The sequence below is a fragment of the Eulemur rufifrons genome, chromosome 24, assembly GCF_041146395.1.
Source record: "Eulemur rufifrons isolate Redbay chromosome 24, OSU_ERuf_1, whole genome shotgun sequence".
Lineage (NCBI taxonomy): Eukaryota > Metazoa > Chordata > Mammalia > Primates > Lemuridae > Eulemur > Eulemur rufifrons.
Genome location: NC_091006.1, coordinates 21203532 through 21224547, shown reverse-complemented (window position 1 = coordinate 21224547; position 21016 = coordinate 21203532). Strand labels below are relative to the sequence as shown.

Genomic DNA, 21016 nt, shown 5'->3' with positions numbered 1-21016 from the left:
AAGCCCTTTTAATCTGCATTGCTCAAAGTATTTAATAGAAAGAAGCCCTATAGCAGAATGTCTTGTATCAGAGAAACACGGATTTAAACCCTTTAAAAATATGCAGGCTTACCAAGGCAAAGATACAACACCTGGCTGTTCCCAGATCTCATCGATACTGTTTTATTCCAGTTTTTTCCCTTCCACCAGTGCAGCCACTTCTGCCCCTGTAATTGCATATAGTCTAATAGCACTTAATCATAGCCATCAGTCAGGAGCACTTTGGCTTACTATTTTGGTGGCAAGAAAAGAAAAGAGTAATGGTTTTATACCTTTCTTGGAGCTGAACCACAGTGATTTGGCTATAGGTACAGGTCACCAGATTTCATTTTCCAGGGTTTCAAATAAATAACAATTTTAAAATGAGACCAATTTTATTTACTTTTTAGGCCACGTGGATGAACGAACAGTATGTAATGGAATCGCCCCAGAAAAAGATGTAGACGGATATCACATTATCAACATAGGAAGACTGTGCCTTGATCAGCATTCTCTCATACCTGCCACCGCCAGTGCTGTGTGGGAAATAATCAAAAGAACAGGTTGGTAACTTGTGGTCTGCAGGCCATGGGTGGTAGGCGCTGAGCTGAACATTTGTGCATTGCCTTGAGGGAAACACCTCAGTCCTACAGCATGACAGAAAATGATAATCCCTAAAACTTCAGTCTGTAGAAAAATATAAAGTTATAAAAGTCAAAAAATAATCCAAAATAAAATAAAATGAGGAACATGTGCCAGGTTGCAGATAACTGTTGCAACTCGTAGGCAGTGAATTTTCCAAATAGTAGTTGTGTCTGCCTATTTTTAAATTATAAACTTAGTATTTTGATGAAAACCTTTCCAAAATGTATTATATTTTTACTTACCTTTAAAAAAATGTGCTGATCATATATGAACAATTTCTATTGACTTTGGCTTTCATTATAAACGTTTACCTTTGTACTGGCCTAGATACTCTGTATGTTCTCACAGACTCTTGAGGTGTGTGGAGATGCTTACCCCTGCGTTAACTGACTCCACACTGCCTTGTGCATTGACGATTCTCCTGCCTTCACCGCTGTCACTTCCATTTCTGTCAGCATCTTCTCCTTTCTAATCTGCTGTTTTCTAATTGATGGAGAAAATTTCCAAAGGAAAGCAGATCCTAGAATCATACTCTTAGAATGTTAATACTTGGAAAAATCTTAGTTCTAACTTCTTCATTTTACTTAGAAGAAACTGAGTCCAAAAGAGGTAGTGTTAAATCTGCAGACTTTATCGTTCACACCCTTCTGAGTCTGTAAGTTTAGTAAATTTAGTGCTTCCTTACTATGGAGTAAGGTGTATAAGTTTTTTGAAAAATGCCTTTTTTCCTCATTTCATTTTGTCATAGCTTTGCTCAAAGTTTGATTGCCAATTAAGTTTGACATTATTGTACTTTGCTTACTTTATAATTAGTAGTTAATATATTTGAAGCCTCTGCACTTCTAACTCTCCTTTTGAATCTCAGTGTTTAAAAGTAATTTAATAGAGGCCGGGCGCAGTGGCTCACGCCTGTAATCCTAGCACTCTGGGAGGCCAAGGCGGGTGGATTGCTCAAGGTCAGGAGTTCGAGACCAGCCTGAGCAAGAGCGAGACCCCGTCTCTACTAAAAATAGAAAGAAATTAGCTGGCCAACTAAAATATATATATAGAAAAAATTAGCCGGGCATAGTGGCGCATGCCTGTAGTCCCAGCTACTCGGGAGGCTGAGGCAGAAGGATTGCTTAAGCCCAGGAGTCTGAGGTTGCTGTGAGCTAGGCTGATGCCACGGCACTCACTCTAGCCTGGGCAACACAGTGAGACTCTGTCTCAAAAAAAAAAAAGTAATTTAACAGAAACTTGATAATATTTGTGGTTTTTTTTAATGAGCACATAATTGGAGAGGAAATGACAAATACAAGAAGTATAAAAAGAATTATTTATAACTAATGAATTGGGAACATAGACAAGACACATAATAATCCATATTTATTAGAAATTTTTAAAGAATGTTTCAGTTGGCTGTTCAAATGTTTAATTTTCTTCTTGTTGATTCTGCATTTAAATCAAACTCTGTTTTTTAAGGAATTGAAACATTTGGGAAAAATGTGGTTGTGGCTGGAAGATCCAAGAACGTAGGGATGCCCATTGCCATGCTTTTACACACGGATGGAGAGCACGAACGGCCCGGAGGTAGGTGGGACCTTGCAGATTCTATCACTCCTAACATTTTCTTACTTTTTATATCATCAAGTAAAGACTTTTGATAACCAACTTAGCGTATTTGTGTGTTTATGCAATTAAAGGTTTCCTTTATTCTTCATTTAATGATGTGAAAGCCTTGAAAGTGAATAAAAGAATTACTGAAAATCTGTGGCTCCTTTGTTCCCATTTTTTCTTTTGGCTATATACACTTTCTTCAAATCGTTAACACTATAGACATTGAGACAGCTGAAAAACCACTAGATACATAAAAATCGCATGCCTAAAAAAAATAGAAAACAAAAACCCAAACCGCGGATTGTTGGATGTAGAATTCCTACGGTGACAAAGTCTTAGTACTTTAGAGGTCAGCTAGTTAGTTCATTTTATAGACAAGGAAGCTGAGGCTTAGAGTTGTTAACTGATTGTCTAGGTTAGACAACTAATCATTGAATTGAAAGGAGCAGTGACACCCCAAGTCACGGAGAAAGCCCAGCAAAATGTGATGGTGTTTGAGAACATCTGGCCATATTTTCCAGGTGCTTGTAATCTGAACGTCATCTTAAGACCTTGGTTTTTTCAGCAGCCTAAAAGTTAGATGCTGAGCAGCTCCCCAGGGATGGGAAGGAAGTCCAGCAAAGGGGTGATGGGGCATTGTTCATGGTTGCCTCAGCCAGTGCTGTGGGCAGAGGGCACACAGGTTACCCCGCTCATCACTGCCTGCTAAATTCTGCATCTTATTCTAACATAGTAAAAGGTCAAGTTCATATTCTTAATACAGTAGTTATTGCTCTATGTATGTGTTAGGGATTTTTACTACTTTCTTTTTTTTTTTTTTTTTATTTCATCTTGTTATGGGGGATACAGAATTGCAGGTTACATACGTTGCTCCTGTACCGCCTTTCCCCCCAAGTCAGAGCTCCAGGCGTGTCTGTTCCCCAGGTTACTTTCTTTATCATTTACTGCCCCTAGTCTTTTTTTCCCCTAATCTTTGATACACTAAATGCTTCATTGTTTTCTTTAATTCCGAATAAGATGTGGGATACGTTTTTGCTTTCTAATATTTAACCAGAGTGGGAGATACCTACATGCTCATGTACAACACACACACATGCACACGTATGCGCACACAACACCACATATAGATATATAGATTTCTAATCATTATTAACCTTCGTGAATTCCACTTTCCTGATCTCAGATTTTCTATATTACTTGTTTTAGGATCTTGGTTGACATAATGCATATGAAATAATTTTTTAAAACACAAAGCCCTATGGAAAAATAAACCTCATATCTAAAATGATGAATGATGAAGCTTTTGAATATTATTTTTCCTTTCTGTGCCTAAGAATTTAAATATTGCCAGAAATCAATATGTGCATGTGTATCATAGTAAATTGGAGCTCGAAAATGCCTCCAGGTAACTAAAAAGCTTTAGTTTTTGAACAGCTCTTTTAAAGGCTAAACTGGTAATATGACAGTTTTCATGGTGTTCATCTCCAAAGCTGCATTCCTAGTTTCATGACTTACTTCTAGCTTAATCTGTTACTTATCTAGCTATCTCATAGGTTATAGTAAAGACATTGATTCATATTTGCCTTTATGTAATAGTTTCTATGTTAGGCAAGGTAAAACTATCAGGAATGTTTACCTGAGTTAACTACTTTTCTTGGGAAGTTTTGACCAAGAGCCAATAGGTAATTTTTTCTTCATTTTCAACATTTTATTTTCTAATTTCATCAGTAACATGACAAACAGCATTGTGTATCTCCATGATTTGCTCAGTACTTTCTCATAAGCTATCTTATTTAGTTCTCAATAATTCTGGTATCTATTAATGTTATTCCCATTTTCTACTAAAGGAAATGAGCTTTAGAGACTTCAGAGAACATGTTCAAGTGCACACAAGGAACTAGGGTTCCAGAACCGGAAGCTGGGTGCTGACTTTGAGGTTAGAAGGATAGACAGGGAGTCAGACACCTTCACTGCCAAATCCTGTGACCTTGGGCAAGTCATCTAATTTGTGTAGGACTCTACTTTCCTCATTTGTAAAATGACAATAATAGTAATATCTCCTTACTTGGTTATTGTGAAAATTAAATGAGATTATGGATATGAAGTACTGATTACAGTGTCTGACATATAGTAAGTTAAGTAAGCTGTTGGTACATATAGCTGTGGCTATTACTATTATTTTCATTATTGTACTTAAGTCAATAATCTGTACCCATGCTAACCATAAAGTGTAAAGTAACATGATCTGAGGTTAATGTTGTCATTTTTACTTTTATTTGAAATTTGATTTTCTTTTTCCGGTGGGTTCTGTATTTGCCTTTTTGGGATCATATCTCGTCTTTTTTATAATAATTTGAATAAACTCAGAATTTATAAAATCTAATTATTTAATTAGAAATGTGACATCATTATTCTCCACATAGAACTTCTACAATGCACAGTTTTGGTAGGAATCAGTAATTGTATATTAATTTCTTGATATATTTCAATTTTGAATTATTTATTTGTCTATAACATACCCTTCTAAGAAAATTAATTTTCCTCCTCTTTATGCAGTTTTAAAGTAGATAATACTATGTCATAAAATATGTTATTTTATTTTTTATCATATGTGGGTTATTTATAGATGTATACATATGTAGTAAAAATATTAAAGCACTCATGAGAAAGATAAATACAAATTGATGGTAACAATGACTTCTGGGGAAAGAATTGTAGGGTAAAAACATATTACTTTAAAAAATATTTTATACTTTGTGTTATAAAATATTCTCACTTGATTATATGTTAAAAATTGAAGTAGGAGTAGAATTAGTTGTAATATTGGTTACTTATAAGCCAGATGGTTAAACTCACCTTTATCATAGTGGTACCTAGGTGCCACTATAATTATAATATCTAAAAGGTAACAAATTATACTAAAAATGAAATTGGAAGGTTTGTAATATGGATAGTGTTTAATCTTATACATATTTAGGAGTGTGCTGACATGTATTATTCATATAATGAATCGGTGAGAACTGCTTACTGAAGATTTGGAGGCTGTGGGAAAGTCAATATTTCAAATGTCCGTGTCTGTTAGAGCAGCAATTATGTGCAGTGACTCTGTGTGCATTGTTAGCTAATAGAGATAATGAAGGAGGATTAACTCAGCAAATTCATATCTATAGAACTTGTAATAATGACACTCACGATGTTGAGTGTTCAGCTCACACTGTGTATTTCTTTGCCAGAATACATTCAGAACCCTAATGATTCATTTTTGTCTTAAAGCCAAAGATAATTGCACGAGAGGGAAAATAGCCATGCTATAATTTAGCTTGATTAATATGTATCTATTCATGGCTAGCTTTTAGTTTTGATATTAAGGACATGGATCCCAGCTTTTTTTCGAGACAAAGCTTTTTATTAATTCCCTGAGGGCTTGAAATATTTAGAGGAGTGAGAATGTGCTAAAATCTTGAAGTAAAGGGATTTTGCTGACACTCAACATGGCAAGGAAGCAAGGAAGGAGATCACCTCCTGCTGAGGACCAGCCATCACAGAAGGCTGTGTAGAGGACGTGGCCTTTGAGCCACTGTGCAGTTTATAGAGAGTAGGTGAGAGAGGATTCCTATCCTCCCAAAGCTAGTCTTGGTGGTGGTGATGGGGTGCAAGGGGACATGATATACAACTATTGGTAATGCAAATTGTAAATATTCAGTGGCACAATGTAAAATTTGGCATCCCTTGGTAAACATTCTGAGTACTTAGGGAAGTCCATGATTGCTTGAGGAAGCCTGTGGTTAATTAAGGTAACGTAAGGAGGTTGACAGTGGAGGGTCTCTTCTTATGAGCCCCACTAATTATTAGGATGCTTGAGTATCATTGTGACCACCTATAGATTACCGTGTATTCTTTTAACTTCTTTGTACGTAGTAACTTACCTGAATACCACTTGCTCTAGCACAAAGTCTTTATTTTAAGTTTTACCATGAGGAAATAAGAGATAAACTCTCCAGTTTCTCTAAAACAGCTTTTTCCCTTCAAGATAACAAGGTGCCATAAGGACCAAGGTATTATGTGTGATTACTCATTGTCATGAGAGGAATTCACGATCTGATGTTATTTCAAATTCTTTTATAGTAAGCGCCTCTCTACATATTTTTATTCTTATGCAGGATGTCTCATCAAAATAGGTCCCCTTAAATCGCCACAGCATGGGGTTGCATGCTGCTCCTTTAACTGAAAGGTTGTGGCATCATTGTGGTGGCACTGTTCCTGGGACCATTTTTAAGGAGTATTTTGGTAGGACCAGCAACCAGCTGATTTTGTTTTGAGTCCTATGGGCCCTGTGATATTCTTGATTCTTTCAGCCAATAATTATCTAGTACTTACTCTCTGTGGAACACTGTGGGTTACAGCAGGGAAAAGTACTTAGTCCTCTCTCTCCAGAAGATGACAGTCTGTATCTTCAGGATTCATCTTTGCAAGGTGTGTTATCTTAAGGCACTGCATTGGCATTCGGCTTTCACGCTCAAGCTGTCCTGCTGCTGCAACTTTGTGTGTCTCAGCTATTTTTTTCTTCAAGAGGCACCCTATCTAAGTGGAAACCACAAGGATTTTTGCCAATCGAATGCCTTTTCATTATGACAATTGACTCCAGTTGTGAAAATGAACATTTTTGCCGGCCTGGGAGCATGATCTCCCACCTCCGGGAGGTAATAACACAGTAGTGGATGCTTGAGGCAGTGCAACGTGATGTGAGTGGTATGTGTGATTAAGTTCAGCCCAGTGGCAGGTTGGGCCAAGCTCTCTTAGGTTTCAAAGAGAGGAGCCAAATAGGAACGCCTAGGAATGCATGAGTCATGCAAAGTGATCACACCACCAGGACTGACACTCTTGGTCTTATTGGCAGTGGAGTGGAGTGGGATATTTGCTGCCTCTATAGGAGGAACCATTGTCACACTGGGGCAGGGGGATGACAGGCATTTAGTCTCTGCTACTCCCATCCCACCACCTCCAGGTTAGAAGTGCTTATCATAAGGTTTTGGGGACATTGTGTTTTGTGATAACCTCTGTATTGATTAGCTTTGCTGAATTACAACTTAAGTGTGGATGGTAGAAGACAGAAGAAAAGAACAAATGCTAGTCCTCTCATTTTCTAAATTGAATAATAGGAGCACTATTTCATTTTTAATGTCTCCTAAATTCAGCCAGCTAGTATCTGGAAAGTACTGTACTTGGAAAATATGTATTCTCATCAGACAAATGACATTATTACACTGTTGAAAATAATATTAAACCTTATTTAAAATGGGAAGTGAAACTCAAATATTTCTCTGTCATTTTCTCTTTCTCCATCACTTTCTTGCTTTCTCTATGACTTCAGAGTACTAGGAACTTGTTTTATTACTAGCACAAAGTGCATCTTTTCCAATTTCTATAAGCCTGATTTGTTCAAGGCATCACTCATCAGGGTATCCTGTTCTGCTCCAACCTACCTTTTCAGCCATTTCTGCCATCACTTTCTCCCTGGTACTTTATGCTGAAGCTGCACGAACTACACACTGTTCCCCAAACAGACCATTTTTTTCATGCCTTCTTGCCATTATACATCCCTTCCCTCTGCCTGGAATGCCATTTCCCATCACTCACCTTCTTTCTTCCCACCTGCCACCCATTCCTTCAAGGTGCAGCCCGTGTCTTCTAACTTTTGCAGTTTGTATCTGCTGCCATTGCAATACTAATCTTCTTCTTCATACACACACATAGTAAGTGTGAATTTCTCAGTAACAAATATTTTCTTAGGCTTTTTATATTTCTGAAATTTAGCACAAGGCTCAGCATATAATAATACATCTAGCCAGTCAGTTAATAAAGGTCTATGTTGTGTCTCCTATGTGCCAAATACTATGCCAGTATCATAGAAAATAAGACCACAAGCTAGAGATTTAAAATAAGACATTACTGTTTGTTGACAAAAAATCATTGTATGGCAGGAAGGAAGGGGAGAAGGGAGAGAAGTAACTAGGTGCCCACCACACACTGATTCCTTCTTATTTAAAATTGTAGGCATTTATATGAAAGAATAACTTAAAACTCCTCGTCTCCCAAAAATTACCTCGTGTTCCTTAAGAGAGGAGGGTGCCTGACTTCTGTCGGGAATGAAAGAGTAGACATCAGGACACTGGGCAGAGGAGGGGAAGTTGGTGCTGAGAGCATTAATTGAAAAAGGTCACAGTGATTTTCCAGTAAAACATCAAGGATCTGTCTTTTTGTTTAGATATTTTTTTCTCAAGCTACTGACTTGTTATGAAGGGGCTAATTTCTTCATTGCTAAGCATGGGGAATACAATGGTGAATAAATCAGACAATTGGTCTGTTCTCCTAAGCTTATAGTCTAGTAGGAAAGGCAGTCATTAAACAATGAAGTATAAATGATTAACTAATTATAACTATGCAGAGTATCTCAAAGGAGGAGCAGAGCTTTCTATAAAAAGCTTAGTTGTAGGAAGGAATGAATAATTTCTAATTACAATTATATATGAACATTACGCCCCTTTTTTGATCTACTTTCTGTTGCTATTGTGATGGGATGTTTTTATTGGCTACCTCTGTTACTATTCTTTACTTAAAACTAAAAAATCCAAACTCACGGGCACATAGCAATATGTAAAATGCAATGCAAATGAAGAATAATGAGGGAAAAGGGAAGGGGGAAGGCTGGAACTAAAAATGGAGCCAAAGACTTCTACTAAAAATAGGCATATCATTAAATTTTCATGGATACATTCCCACTGTCAAGCATGCTGAATATATGTTTAATGAATTATTTAATTGAGTCTAAACTATATTTGCTATGATTAGGTCACTAATTTCATCCTGAGAGCTTGTTAGCAGGAAAAAAAAAATGACTAGTTATCCAATTAAGTGTCTTTAAGATTAAAAATAAACATGCTCAGGAAAAATAAAACATTTTTATGATATTAAGAGCTAAAAGTAATTTCTCTTATAGATCCTTATAAAAAGAAAACTATATAATAGATTGAATAATATTCATAACATGCTTTTTAAGTTAACGAAAGAACAAGTGCCCAGCAATATATGAGTGGATTAATAAAATATGATATACGTATACTGTGGAGTACTACTCAGCCATAAGCTTAGAGTATGTCCCATAAGCTGATAAGAAGAATGTATATTCAGTGGTTTTTGGGTAAAATGTAAATGTCTGTTAGGCCCATTGGTTCTGGAGTTCTGTTTAGGTCTATTGTTTCTTTGTTTATTTTCTGTTTGGAGGATCTGTCCAGTTCTGTCAGAGGGGTATGTGAGTTCCGAGCTATTACGGTGCTGCTGATTAACATTTTGTTTAGATCGAGTAGCATTTGCTTTATGAATCTGAGTGCACCTAAGTTAGGTGCATAAATATTTATAATTGTTATGTCTTCTTGTTGAATTCTTCCCTTTACCATTATATAATGACCATATTTGTCTTTCATTACTTTTGTTGACTTGAAGGCTATGTTATCTGATAGAACAGATACACCAGCTTTCTGTTGGTTTCCATTTGCATGGAATATTGTTTTCCATCCCTTCACCTTGAATATCAATGGGTCCTTGTGGATTAGCTGTGTTTCCTGGAGACAGTAGATACTTGGCTTGTATTTTTTTATCCATTCAACCAGCCTATGTCTCTTCAGTAGGGAGCCTAAGCGATTCTCATTTATGGAAATAATTAATAAGCAGGGTGGATTTCTGTTCATCCTGTTGAGTAGAACTTTGTTGCTTTGTTTTACCTCTTGACTTATTGTGGTATCTGGCCTTTGACCTTCAACTTTTGGGTGATTTTACAGTGGTAGGTGTCTATTTTGCTGATCCATGTATAATGCAGTTCTGAGTACTTCCTGTAGGGCCGGTCTTGTCTTGCCAAATTCCTTGAGTGTTTGCTTGTCTGAGAAAGTCTTTATTTCCCTCATGTATGAAACTTAGTTTTGTAGGATACAAAATTCTATGCTGGCCATTATTCTTTCTGAGAAGACTTAGAATTGGGCCCCAATCCCTTCTGGCTTGTAAAGTCTCAGTTGAGAGGTCTGCAATTAGTCTGGTGGGTTTTCCTTTGTAAGTTACCTGCTGCTTTCACCTTATGGCTAACAGGAGTGCCTCTTTTATGTTTATTTTGGCCAGTCTGATGACTATGTGTCGTGTGATTGCCTCTTTGCAATGAACCTCCCAGGAGTCCTTTGAGCTTCTTTTTCCTGGAAACCAAAAACCTTCCTAAATATTACTAAAGATAACCTTATGTAGTACTCTTAATTCTTTATTTCTTTATAGGGTATCTATTGATACTCTAATAAAATAAATGATAAAATGTTTCCATTTCCTCCCTGATTCCATTTCTTTTGTCTTCTGCCTGATATTTGCCAGTAAAAAATTATTTTTCATAGTGTTTACTTTATACTTTTAAATATTCTTATACTTTTATTATTTGATTAGTCAGTCTTAAATGATATTTGTTGAGTCCCATTGTTATATATTAGACAATCAGCAAACTTTCTCATTTTTGCCCTTCCCAGTCTAATTTTCTTAGTTGCCTTATTTCTACATAGTCAAAGCAAATAGCATTTACATTTGTGTGTGTCTTACTCTGTTTTGTGCGGCTATCACAGAGTACCACAGGCTAGGTAATTTACAAAGAACAGAAATTCATTTCCTCACAGTGTAGAGGGTGGAAGTCCAAGATCGAGATGCTGGCATCTGGAGGGCCTTCTTACTGTGTCATCCCGTGGTGGTGGAAGGCAGAGGAGCAAGACAGGGTGAGAACGAGACAGAAGGGGGCCACTCTCATCCTTTTAAGGAATGTATTCCAGCAAGAACAGCATCAATCCATTCATGAGAGCTAATCACCTCTTAACGGTTCCAACTTTTAATATTGTTACAATGGCAATTGAATTTCAACATGAGTTTGGGAGGGGACATTCAAACCATCAGTCTGTCATCCCAATCCCCACACTTTCTTAACGTCTTAGTTCTATAATTAAATACGTTCAAAACTCTTTAACAGTTCTTTTGCCAGTTTCCTCAAACATATTTTGATTAATTAATGTGCATCTTTACACACATTCCTCAGGAAAAACTTATAGGAACAATATTTCCTGAATTCTTGCACTTTCAAAATTGTTTACAACTTTTTATCTTGGAGGCAGTTGACTGGATACAAAATCCTGGACTCCCAAATTTTTTTACGAGTCGCTTATAGGTATTGCTTTGTTAGTTTCTGGGATTGAATGCAGAGATCTGAATTTTTGTCTGGTACTAATAGGATTCTTTTTTTAGTCTTTAAAATCCAGGAACTTTACTAAAATATGTCTTAGTGTGGGCCATTATAGTCAATTTTTATGGATTCAATTCTTTTTTCCCCATTTTTATAACCTTAACTTCTAATTTTTAAAAATTTTGGTAAAATGTCTAGCCATAATGTTCAACTTTTCTATGACAACATTTTTTGTTGAGTTTATTGATATGTTGGTAAATCCTTTAAATTTTGTTTTGCTTTTGCTTTGCCTTGTTTTTTCTTGGTTCTGCCACTTTTTAAATGTATCTTTTAATTTAATTTTTAAAAACTTGTATATGGTAAAAGTCACTCTTTTTGATGTGCAGTTTCATTGGTTTAGACAAACGCATATAGGCGTCTACTAGATACCCAGTCTAGTCACCACTAGAATCAAAACACCTTCATTCCAAAATGCACCTCCAAATTCCCCTGGGCTGGGCTTCATACAGTACCTTTTTATTGATGCTGCGTCACATCCATTGTTATTACTCATTGAATGAGTTGAATTTCTTGGATCTCCTGTTTACAGGACACTTCTGCTGGGGGTTGGGGGGAGGTGCTGGGCAGTGTTCTGACTCCTTCCTGCTTTCACAGAGTCAGGCTGCTTCCTACTGAAATGGCTCCTCGTGTGGGTGTGTTACCACCCACCCTCGACTGTGCTGGATCCAACAAGACTATCCTGCCTTTATTTCTATTCTCTCTGCCTCGATTACGAAAACTATATTTTTTGCACTTTGGAGCGAACACTTCCCCTTCAGGAAGTGTGTTTTTGGAGTCATTTTCAGAACTCTGCTGCTGCTGGCCATCTTGTCATTGTCTGCACTTCTTTGCTGCCCTTCTCCCTGTGTGATATCTACTACCTACTGCTTTTGGTAACTTTTATAGTGTTTTTGGAGTCTGTGGAAAATATGTTTTCTAGTTTTCTCTAAAAATGGAGATTTTGCAGTTTTTGTTATTGTTACCTGTGTAGCATTTGCACATCTTCCAGGAGGAGAAGAGAGAACACAGTCTCACACAGCCATGGTTACTAAAAACCCTTCTCTTGACTGCAGCTCATCACCACCTTCCCCCGACTCCTCTTCACTGGCTCCCACTTTAAACATTGGAATCTTTCAGGCTGCTTGCTTCTCTCATTCAACCATCACTCCTTTAAAGTTTTCATGCAAGAACTTCCTGTTAAATACTAGACCTCTTCACTCTTTTCTAAACACATCATTTCAAAGTTGGTTCGTGTTTTTTGTGCTATTCTTTTAGCTTGGAATGCCCTTTTCTTCCTTCCCTGATTACTATGCTCCTACTCGTGCTTTAAGACCTAAAAAGTATATATTGCTTCCTTTGGGAACCGTTCCTTGATATCTACCCCAGACAGAATCAACCTTTCACCTATGTCCCGCACTATGTTGCCCCATTTTCTGTGCACTTACCATGTGGTTTTCAGTATTTGTTTGTCTGCCATTATCAAGCTAGTGAGTATCCCCTACACCAATATATTAGCCAGTCACTACAGAATTTTAAATCCTGGGTTTCTAGGACCCTGCTTACAGCCTTCCTATGATGGTCAGCACTTATCCTCATTTGGTCCCCTTTGATTTTCCATACATTACCTTGCAAGGTACAATATTTTGATTCAAGGAGATTTCCTCATCTAACTTTTGCTCTCAAAGTGATTAGTCATGTCAAAACAACTTTTCTACTCTTAGGAAATAACTGAAACTCTTCTAGGTTTAGAGCATTTGTAAAATTTGAAAAAGCTCAGTAATTACTAATGGAAATTCTTTTGCATTCCAGGTGATGCAACTGTGACAATAACTCACAGATACACCCCCAAAGAACAGTTGAAGATCCATACTCAGCTGGCAGACATTATCATTGTCGCTGCAGGTAAGTCCTTCATGACTGTTACTTGGTGGAATGTCACCAGCAGAGTAATTCCTTCCTTAATTGCTGACATGTTTGAAAGAACAGCTTCTTGAAAGAGTTAAGTATGTGTCTGACTAACTTCTGTCAACTGGGTTCTGTCGCCTGGCAATCATCACATTGGTCCATTGTGCCTACGTTAGCATTTGTTGCTTTATTATGGAAAACCCAGACAGCCTTTGGGATGACAGATTAAGTACAAGAACAAATGCGCACTTTGCCAATTGCTTTGCAAACATGATTGAACAGCATTTACAACAAAAGATCAGTGCAGGTCAATAATGTACTGTAGCTATGGGGAAAAAAATGAAATTTGTACTTTCAAGTTGTATTAATGAAAATAGCATGTTAAGGTGTGGGGAAGAGATAGCCACTGTGCTGCACTGGCCACACCCAGGCTGAAGAATTATGTTCTAGACTTCAAGGGAAAAGTTAATGGATGAGACCATTGTCCAAAGGAGAGCATCTAGGATGAGAATCTTTCTATAAAAGATGACATATGAAGTTTGGTCTGATGAACTGAGGATGTTTGGTCTGGAAGAAAGAAAGTGTGACCTAAAGAGGTATAATAGATTTTTTGTGTGTTTCCTGTTTTTCTGAGAAAGTATTTAATATATTCAGGTGATATCAAATGTACACTTTTGAGCTGGATTGACAGAAGTCAGACATGTTTAGAGAAGCCATAAACTTTTTCAGACCGCAGAGCAACATTATGTGAAATATTGCTACAGATACTGATACATTTATGGCAAATAAATATTATATTGACTTCTTTTTACAAACACTTGTAATGTTCACACATAAGACTCAGAATTTGTGAACAGAGAGGAATTTGAGTGGTCATCTTTGTTCATCTCTAACTTTATTATTTATTTATTTATTTATTTATTTTTATTTCAGCATATCATGGGGGTACAAAAGTTTAGGTTATGTATATTGCCCTTACCCCTACCCCCCACTGAGTCAGAGCTTCAAGCGTGTCCATTCCCCAGACAGTGCGCATCGTACTCATTATGTGGGTATATACCCATCCTCTCCCCACCCCCACATCTGCCCGACACCCAATTAGTGTTATTCCCAAATGTGCACTTAGGTGATGATCAGGGAAACCAATCTGCTGGTGAGTACATGTGGTGCTTATTTTTCCATTCTTGGGATACTTCACTTAGTAGAATGGGTTCCAACTCTATCCAGGAGAACATAAGAGATTCTATATCACCGTTATTTCTTATAGCTGAGTAATACTCCATGGTATACATATACCACATTTTACTAATCCACTCATGTATTGATGGGCACTTGGGTTGTTTCCACATCTTTACAATTGTGAATTGTGCTGCTATAAACATTCGGATGCAGATGTCTAACTTTAGACAGAGTGAAATTTACATTATCTTTAAAAGGTATTATTTGACCCTAAATTAACAACTTGTAAAGACTATTTCACAGTTGCCCTTAGTTACCATTTATCAATTATCACAGTGAATGGAAATTTTCTTCCAGTGGAGCAAAAGCTCTCAGCGTGCGTTCCTGCTCATGTTTTGTTTTATTGGTATGATAAATGACAGTCATGTGCTCATAATCCTCTTGCAGAGTCACTGATATTCTCTTGTGACTAAATCAAACCTTATGTCACAAGTCATAATGCTGATACTGTCGTCATCCTTGAGTTTCTCCTATAGATTCCTTAGAAAAGGAAAATAAAGGAAGGAAAGAAAAAGGAAGAATCAAGCCTATTCAAGATTAACAAAATAGGAGCCAGGAGATTGTCAGGCCCCTAGGTGTGGGGACACTCTTAAGGCTCTCCCTCAGCCATCTCACTAGGTACACCCTCCTGCCACCAGAGGGCACCTGTCATGTGAGCAGCTATGTTAGATGGAGCCAACTGGGCCACGCACCATCCTAATGCAGGCCAGAAGACATTTTGAACACAGACGGCAGGAACAAGTCCTGTTCCTTGCCTCGTGTTGATATTTCACCTCTGATGCCTCTCACTAGTTACAAAGGTAGGCTGAATGCCTGAAGACAGCCCTGTATATAGCTCCACTGTCATCCTGAATAAATAAATATTTGGCTAATATTTATTTATTGAGAGAAGATTGAAAATTTACAAGAAATAACTAAAGATTGCTGCATTTCCAATTCATTAATAACCCCCTGGAGAATTTAAGGATAAAACATGTAGATGTTTGTCAATTTCTGAAATTATACAGAAAATATGCATGAATGTAAAAAAGAAATTCCATATAACTGGACAATAGGAATAAAGTATTACCAAAATGACTACATCATGCATTGTGTGTGGGAAATAAACAAATACAATTAGCAGTGAGTATTAAAGAAGAAGGTAGTGATCTAATGGTAGAGGTAGCTGGAACAGGGAGGGCTGGATCACGGTCATAACTAGAACGTCAGCATATATGGAAGCAGTCTCATCTAGAAGAAGTCAGAAAGAGTAGAAGAAGGAGGAGTGCGTGATATGTCAGAAAGATTGATAATGTCTGAGAGATGAAAGTGAGGAATGTGGTGATGAAATCCTGAAATGGGCTTGCAGAAGAAAAAAGTAAAAGAAGAAACCACGTGACGATCCTGAGGCATGAATAATATTAGCTTGTGTTAATACTAATCTCACCCCTCCAGTTTGTCATAATACTAATCTTATAGGTTTCACTGTATATCACTTACCTTGTAACCATTTTCCTCCAAAATCGAGATTTTGACTAAGTTAGAAGCTCAGACCTGACAAATCAGACTCTGTCACACTATGCAATTAGAAGAAAGAAGCTTCAAGTCCCTCTCAGAGTTCACAGAGAGAAATTGGTTTCTAGGGCACTGTGATGTACCATGGTTATAGCGCTAAAGTTGTCTGTCATCTTCACTGGAGTACAGCATGCATAGGCCTGGTATTTTATTATTTTAGCTTGGTAGGTAAGTGCGTAGAACAACATCTGACACGTAGTGGGTGCCCAACAAGTGTGTGCTGCATTGATTTTGCGATTATAACTAGAACAAGGACTTTTTCAAATTGATACACATTTAGCTGGTATATTTTAATGAATATAATTTTTAAAAAATGTAATAATTATTCCAGTCAAAAATTCCTAGTTTATCATTGTAAAGTAGTTGATAAAGCCAAAAAATAAAATTGTTCATAAAAGATTTGTTCATATCATTAAGTGGATGAATGAACTGATTTGAGGATAAATGTTGAGATTAGAAAATATGAGAAGGGTGAAGGAAGGGTAAAGAGACCATTAGGGGCATCTAAAACACAGTAAGCAAACTGAACAGTTGAAAGGAAAGGAGTAGTTTAGGAGGAGGCTCAACCAGCTTTGTATGAGGCTACTGATAAAGAAGGGAAAGCGAGCCAGAATCGGGCTAATCTTCAAAGACTGTGTTAAAAGACCCTTGGGCTCTCTTGCATCTTATGCTTAAAGGAAACTGGGGGACATCCTAAGTTTGTAAAAGTTCTAGGAATCTTCATTATGCAGGCAGGATAGGCAATTTTTTTATAGATATTGGTCCAATTGACCCTCCACCCATCTGAGTAAACCCTGGCACTACCTGTATTCAGGAGATGAGCTGTTGAGTCAATGCCACTTGCGTGCTAACCTCTGGATACAGTGTCACAGTGGTGAAAGCTGGTGTTTTGCCCACCAAGCCATTCCCTCCAGCATGAGGAATGAACCTTCACAGTCATAACTCTAGCGTCTCTATTGCAACACATTTAATAACAGACACTGTAATATAAAACAGTGTAAATGGGTAATTCAGTAATTTGGAATATTCATGCTTGCTTGTCATAAAACACAAAGTGACCAACTAACTTCCTTTCACCACTTCTCCCATCATATTATCAAGTCTTAGATACACTCCCATCAAATATCATCGAGGCCTCAATGGAGTTTTCCCTCTGATGATCTCCTCCTCCTTGGAGCAGGGTTAGTAGTTTTCAAGATGTCAGGACACTGAGAAGTTTCTCAAGAGGTGGGGCGTGGAAATAGTCTGCTCCACCGTCCGCAGCTCATGCAACCTGGGAGTGTAGCTTGCTCACTTACCGTCCTGGTACTTCCTGAGTGGATGCCAGCACCTTCCATGGCATCACTCATGCTATTTCTCTTCCCGTATCCTATTTCTTATTCTCCAGCCTGTCCCCTTTAGCCAGCCTCTGCCTACCTTCTCAGGGTTCCTCTCTTCCTTCCTAAAGTTGTCATTTATCTCAATTTTGTCAATTATTTTCAATGGTATAGAATAGTGTAAATGCACAGGCCTTGCTAAAGTAAGATTGCCAGGATTTAAATCCCAACTTTGCCACATGCTAAAATTATTTGCACAAGGAACCTATATATTTGTCATATTGGTCTTAAGTTTTTTATTTGTTTATTAATGGTTACTTACATTCTCAAAAACAAAATTATCATTTAAACATTGTGTATAACAAAGACTACACATGTCATTCAATATTAAGGTATATTTTGTGCCTTATGTGTAGGCTAATAAACTGCTTTAACATATATAATGGACACGTGTGTCATTTGTAACCCATTCTGTAGGTCTGTTATCATTACAGATCAGTATGCTATGAAGCTTTAGGGATACACAGGAAGACAGAAGTCTGGGGTGTAAGGGGAAGGGAGCTCAAGTATGAGGTAGGGTATTCTAGTGGAAAAATCGTGGTCTTTACAGTAAGAAAGATTTGGTTTCAATTTTAATTTAACTTTAGAAATCACACCTAATTCTCTAAGCTTCATTTTCAGCTACTGTAAAATGGAGGTAATAACACTGGTGTTACAGGCTACATTAAGAATTAAACGGCTAGCACATACTGGCTGCTAAATTAACGTCGCTTTTCTTCCCTTCAGTCTGCTATGGTGTTGTGACTCTTTGACTAAAATTACAATATGCTTTAAATGAAAATATATGAAAATTTATCATGTAGCACCCAAAGAATTCTTATTTATATTGATAACATTTTGTAACATAGATTGTAAAAAAAAAGCATACAAACTTTTATATTTTTCCTTGACCCATGTTAGCCTTCAAATAAGTAAAAACATTCCTCAAACTTGAGTACCGAAGAACCATTCAAAGCTTTTCTTTCCTTTTCTTCATTTGCCTGAGACCCTTGTATTATTTTTTCTCAACTTGCTCTAATTGCAGGGGCTTTTGAAAGGGGGTTAAAATCTTTTCACCTTCAAGTATTTTCACTTTACGGTATCAGCACATGGTAAGCAGAGCTGATTTTTTTCTCTGGAGGTTCTTCTCTCAACACATATATACACTTCTAATTTCTCATGAGTAAAACAAGACTTAATAGCAATATCCAAAAGAACTTCTTCAGTAAAGAACAAGTAGATCAAAGATCTTTCTTCATTGTAGAGAAATACACATTTCCTTGGAAATGTATTTTAAATGGTTAAATGATACAATTTTCAAACTTAATTTTACTTGGTTACGTATGTGTATTATCAAGGGGCAGGGAGGTCCCTTTCAAGATATGTCTCTAGCCCTTGGCATTATCACTTTGTTATCTTTTTATGACCAGGTCTTTAAAAGGTTTATATTATGAAATATATAATACATACACAAAGGTACATAAGAATAATGTTAACAAAAGAATAATATGAATACTTGTATAATCTCCACCCTGATTTGTCTGATCTGAATGTTATTATGCATATTCTCAATCTCAGCATGCCATACATTTCTGTAACTTGCTTGGTTCTGATTAACATTAAGATTTGGAGATTTGCCCATGTTAATATGTAGCACTAGTTGTATAACGCTCAGTTGGCTGAGTGTCCATTTTCCATTGATGCATATGTGTGTTATTTCCAATGTATAGCTGTTATAAACAGTGCTGTAGTGTATAAGTCTGTGCATGTTTTCTTGGGCTCATTCACTCATTCAACAGATACTAATTTTGCCATTACTATGTATTAGGCCCTATGTCAGGTACTAGAAAAACAAAGATATGTAAAGTATAGTTTCAGCTCTTGAGACCCTCAGAGCCTAGCAGAGGACAAAGATGTACAAACAAATTAGTATTATACAGTTTGCTAGTGCAATATTAGGGTGTATGTGTGTATGTGTGTGTGTGTGTGTACGTGCATAGATATGTATATGTCTGTCTATCTAGAAAAAGAGAGAGAGACAGAGATGGAGAAGAGACTGAAAAAGAAAAACAGAGAGCATCATTGGAGAGGGAGTGATAGCTGGGTTCCACTGATTCTGATGATTAAATTATTGAGCTGTGTCCCATCTCACAGAATGAACAGAAATTCACTAGGCAGAATAGAAGGGAATGAGAGCTATAAAGTGCTCTCAAAGAAAATATTTACTCTTTCAAAATGATGGAATGATGGTACCTGACTATGAATGGTAAAAGATGAAGATGAACCTTTGGGAAGGGCCAGCCTGCATAATCAACTGAGAGATTTGGATTGTATCCTGTAGGTCCTGGGTAACCTTTAAATACTGTAGGCACTAAAATAACATGATCATATTTAAATTATAGAAAAGTCACTCTGGTAGCCTCTGGGCAGGAATGAGACTGGAAGTAGCACTGGTGTGAGTCAAAACTAATACAGGAGTAGATGAAAGTGAGAGGGAGAAAGATGAAATAGACTAGAAGGACTTACTGCCTTTGGAAACTGGGTATATGGTGTTACTGTTAACAAGGTAGCAAGGAAGCAGAGTTTGGGAGACGGAAAGATACTTAGGTGGGAGGAGATGAGTTCAATTTGAACTTGAGTTTGAGATACTTGTATATTCAGGTGGAAAAGTCCAGTAGAGAGTTGAGATATGTGGATTTGGGATTTGAGAGAGAGCTCTAATCTGGAATGCTAAGTTTGGAAGTCATTAGCATTGGTGGTAGTACACATCTAGAATAGGGTATAACCATCTAAAATAAGATTGTTTCTATTGTGTAAGTTGAACAGTTCTACTCTGACAAGTTTGAAGAGCGTTGGTTAATTTGGTAAGTTCTATAACATTGCATTCTTGTCTTTGTATGACCAGTGCCGATGAGAGATGGCCTATTCTTGCTCCAGCATTTACTTTATATATAAAAAAAGAAATGGTATTTTCTGAAATTTTGTTGTTTCATACCTGTTGTTCCCTTAGAGCTGCAACCTTGATCATCTTTGAAAGCAATGTTTGAATAACATGAGAAAATGTCTTTGATAAACCAAAATATGCCATATGGAAGAGACAAAATTATGTCCTAAAAGTAGAATGATTGACTTAACTTCATAAATGTTGACTCTTTCACATGTATAAACTTAAGTTTTATTAATAAATGTTTTGAACAGCCTGAATTTTCTGTTTATGCTTGCACTTCCAGTCTGTGCATAGTGGATTTGTCATGACTACCCAGTGCCTTGGCCTTAGTTGATTTCCATTATATGGCGTGGCCAGGTTATCCAATTGATCTGGTTTTTCCAGCTTTAATTCTCACAGCCTATTGCAATTTCACAGTATTTTTTTCCTACCACAGAGAGCCTTGTTTAGTAAATATATTTTTCC

At 37.0% G+C, this 21016-nt stretch overlaps 1 protein-coding gene across 8 annotated transcripts in view; it reads left to right on the top strand.

Moving 5' to 3' along the window:
- MTHFD2L (methylenetetrahydrofolate dehydrogenase (NADP+ dependent) 2 like) overlaps positions 1 to 21016 on the top strand; it is an 85052-nt gene that overhangs the window by 31472 nt on the left and 32564 nt on the right. For all 8 annotated transcript variants that reach the window (XM_069458312.1, XM_069458311.1, XM_069458310.1 and 5 more), the window contains 3 exons: positions 429 to 581; positions 2125 to 2232; positions 13361 to 13453. In XM_069458312.1, coding sequence (XP_069314413.1) covers positions 429 to 581; positions 2125 to 2232; positions 13361 to 13453 — 354 coding nt within the window. The remainder of the gene's footprint in view (positions 1 to 428; positions 582 to 2124; positions 2233 to 13360; positions 13454 to 21016) is intronic.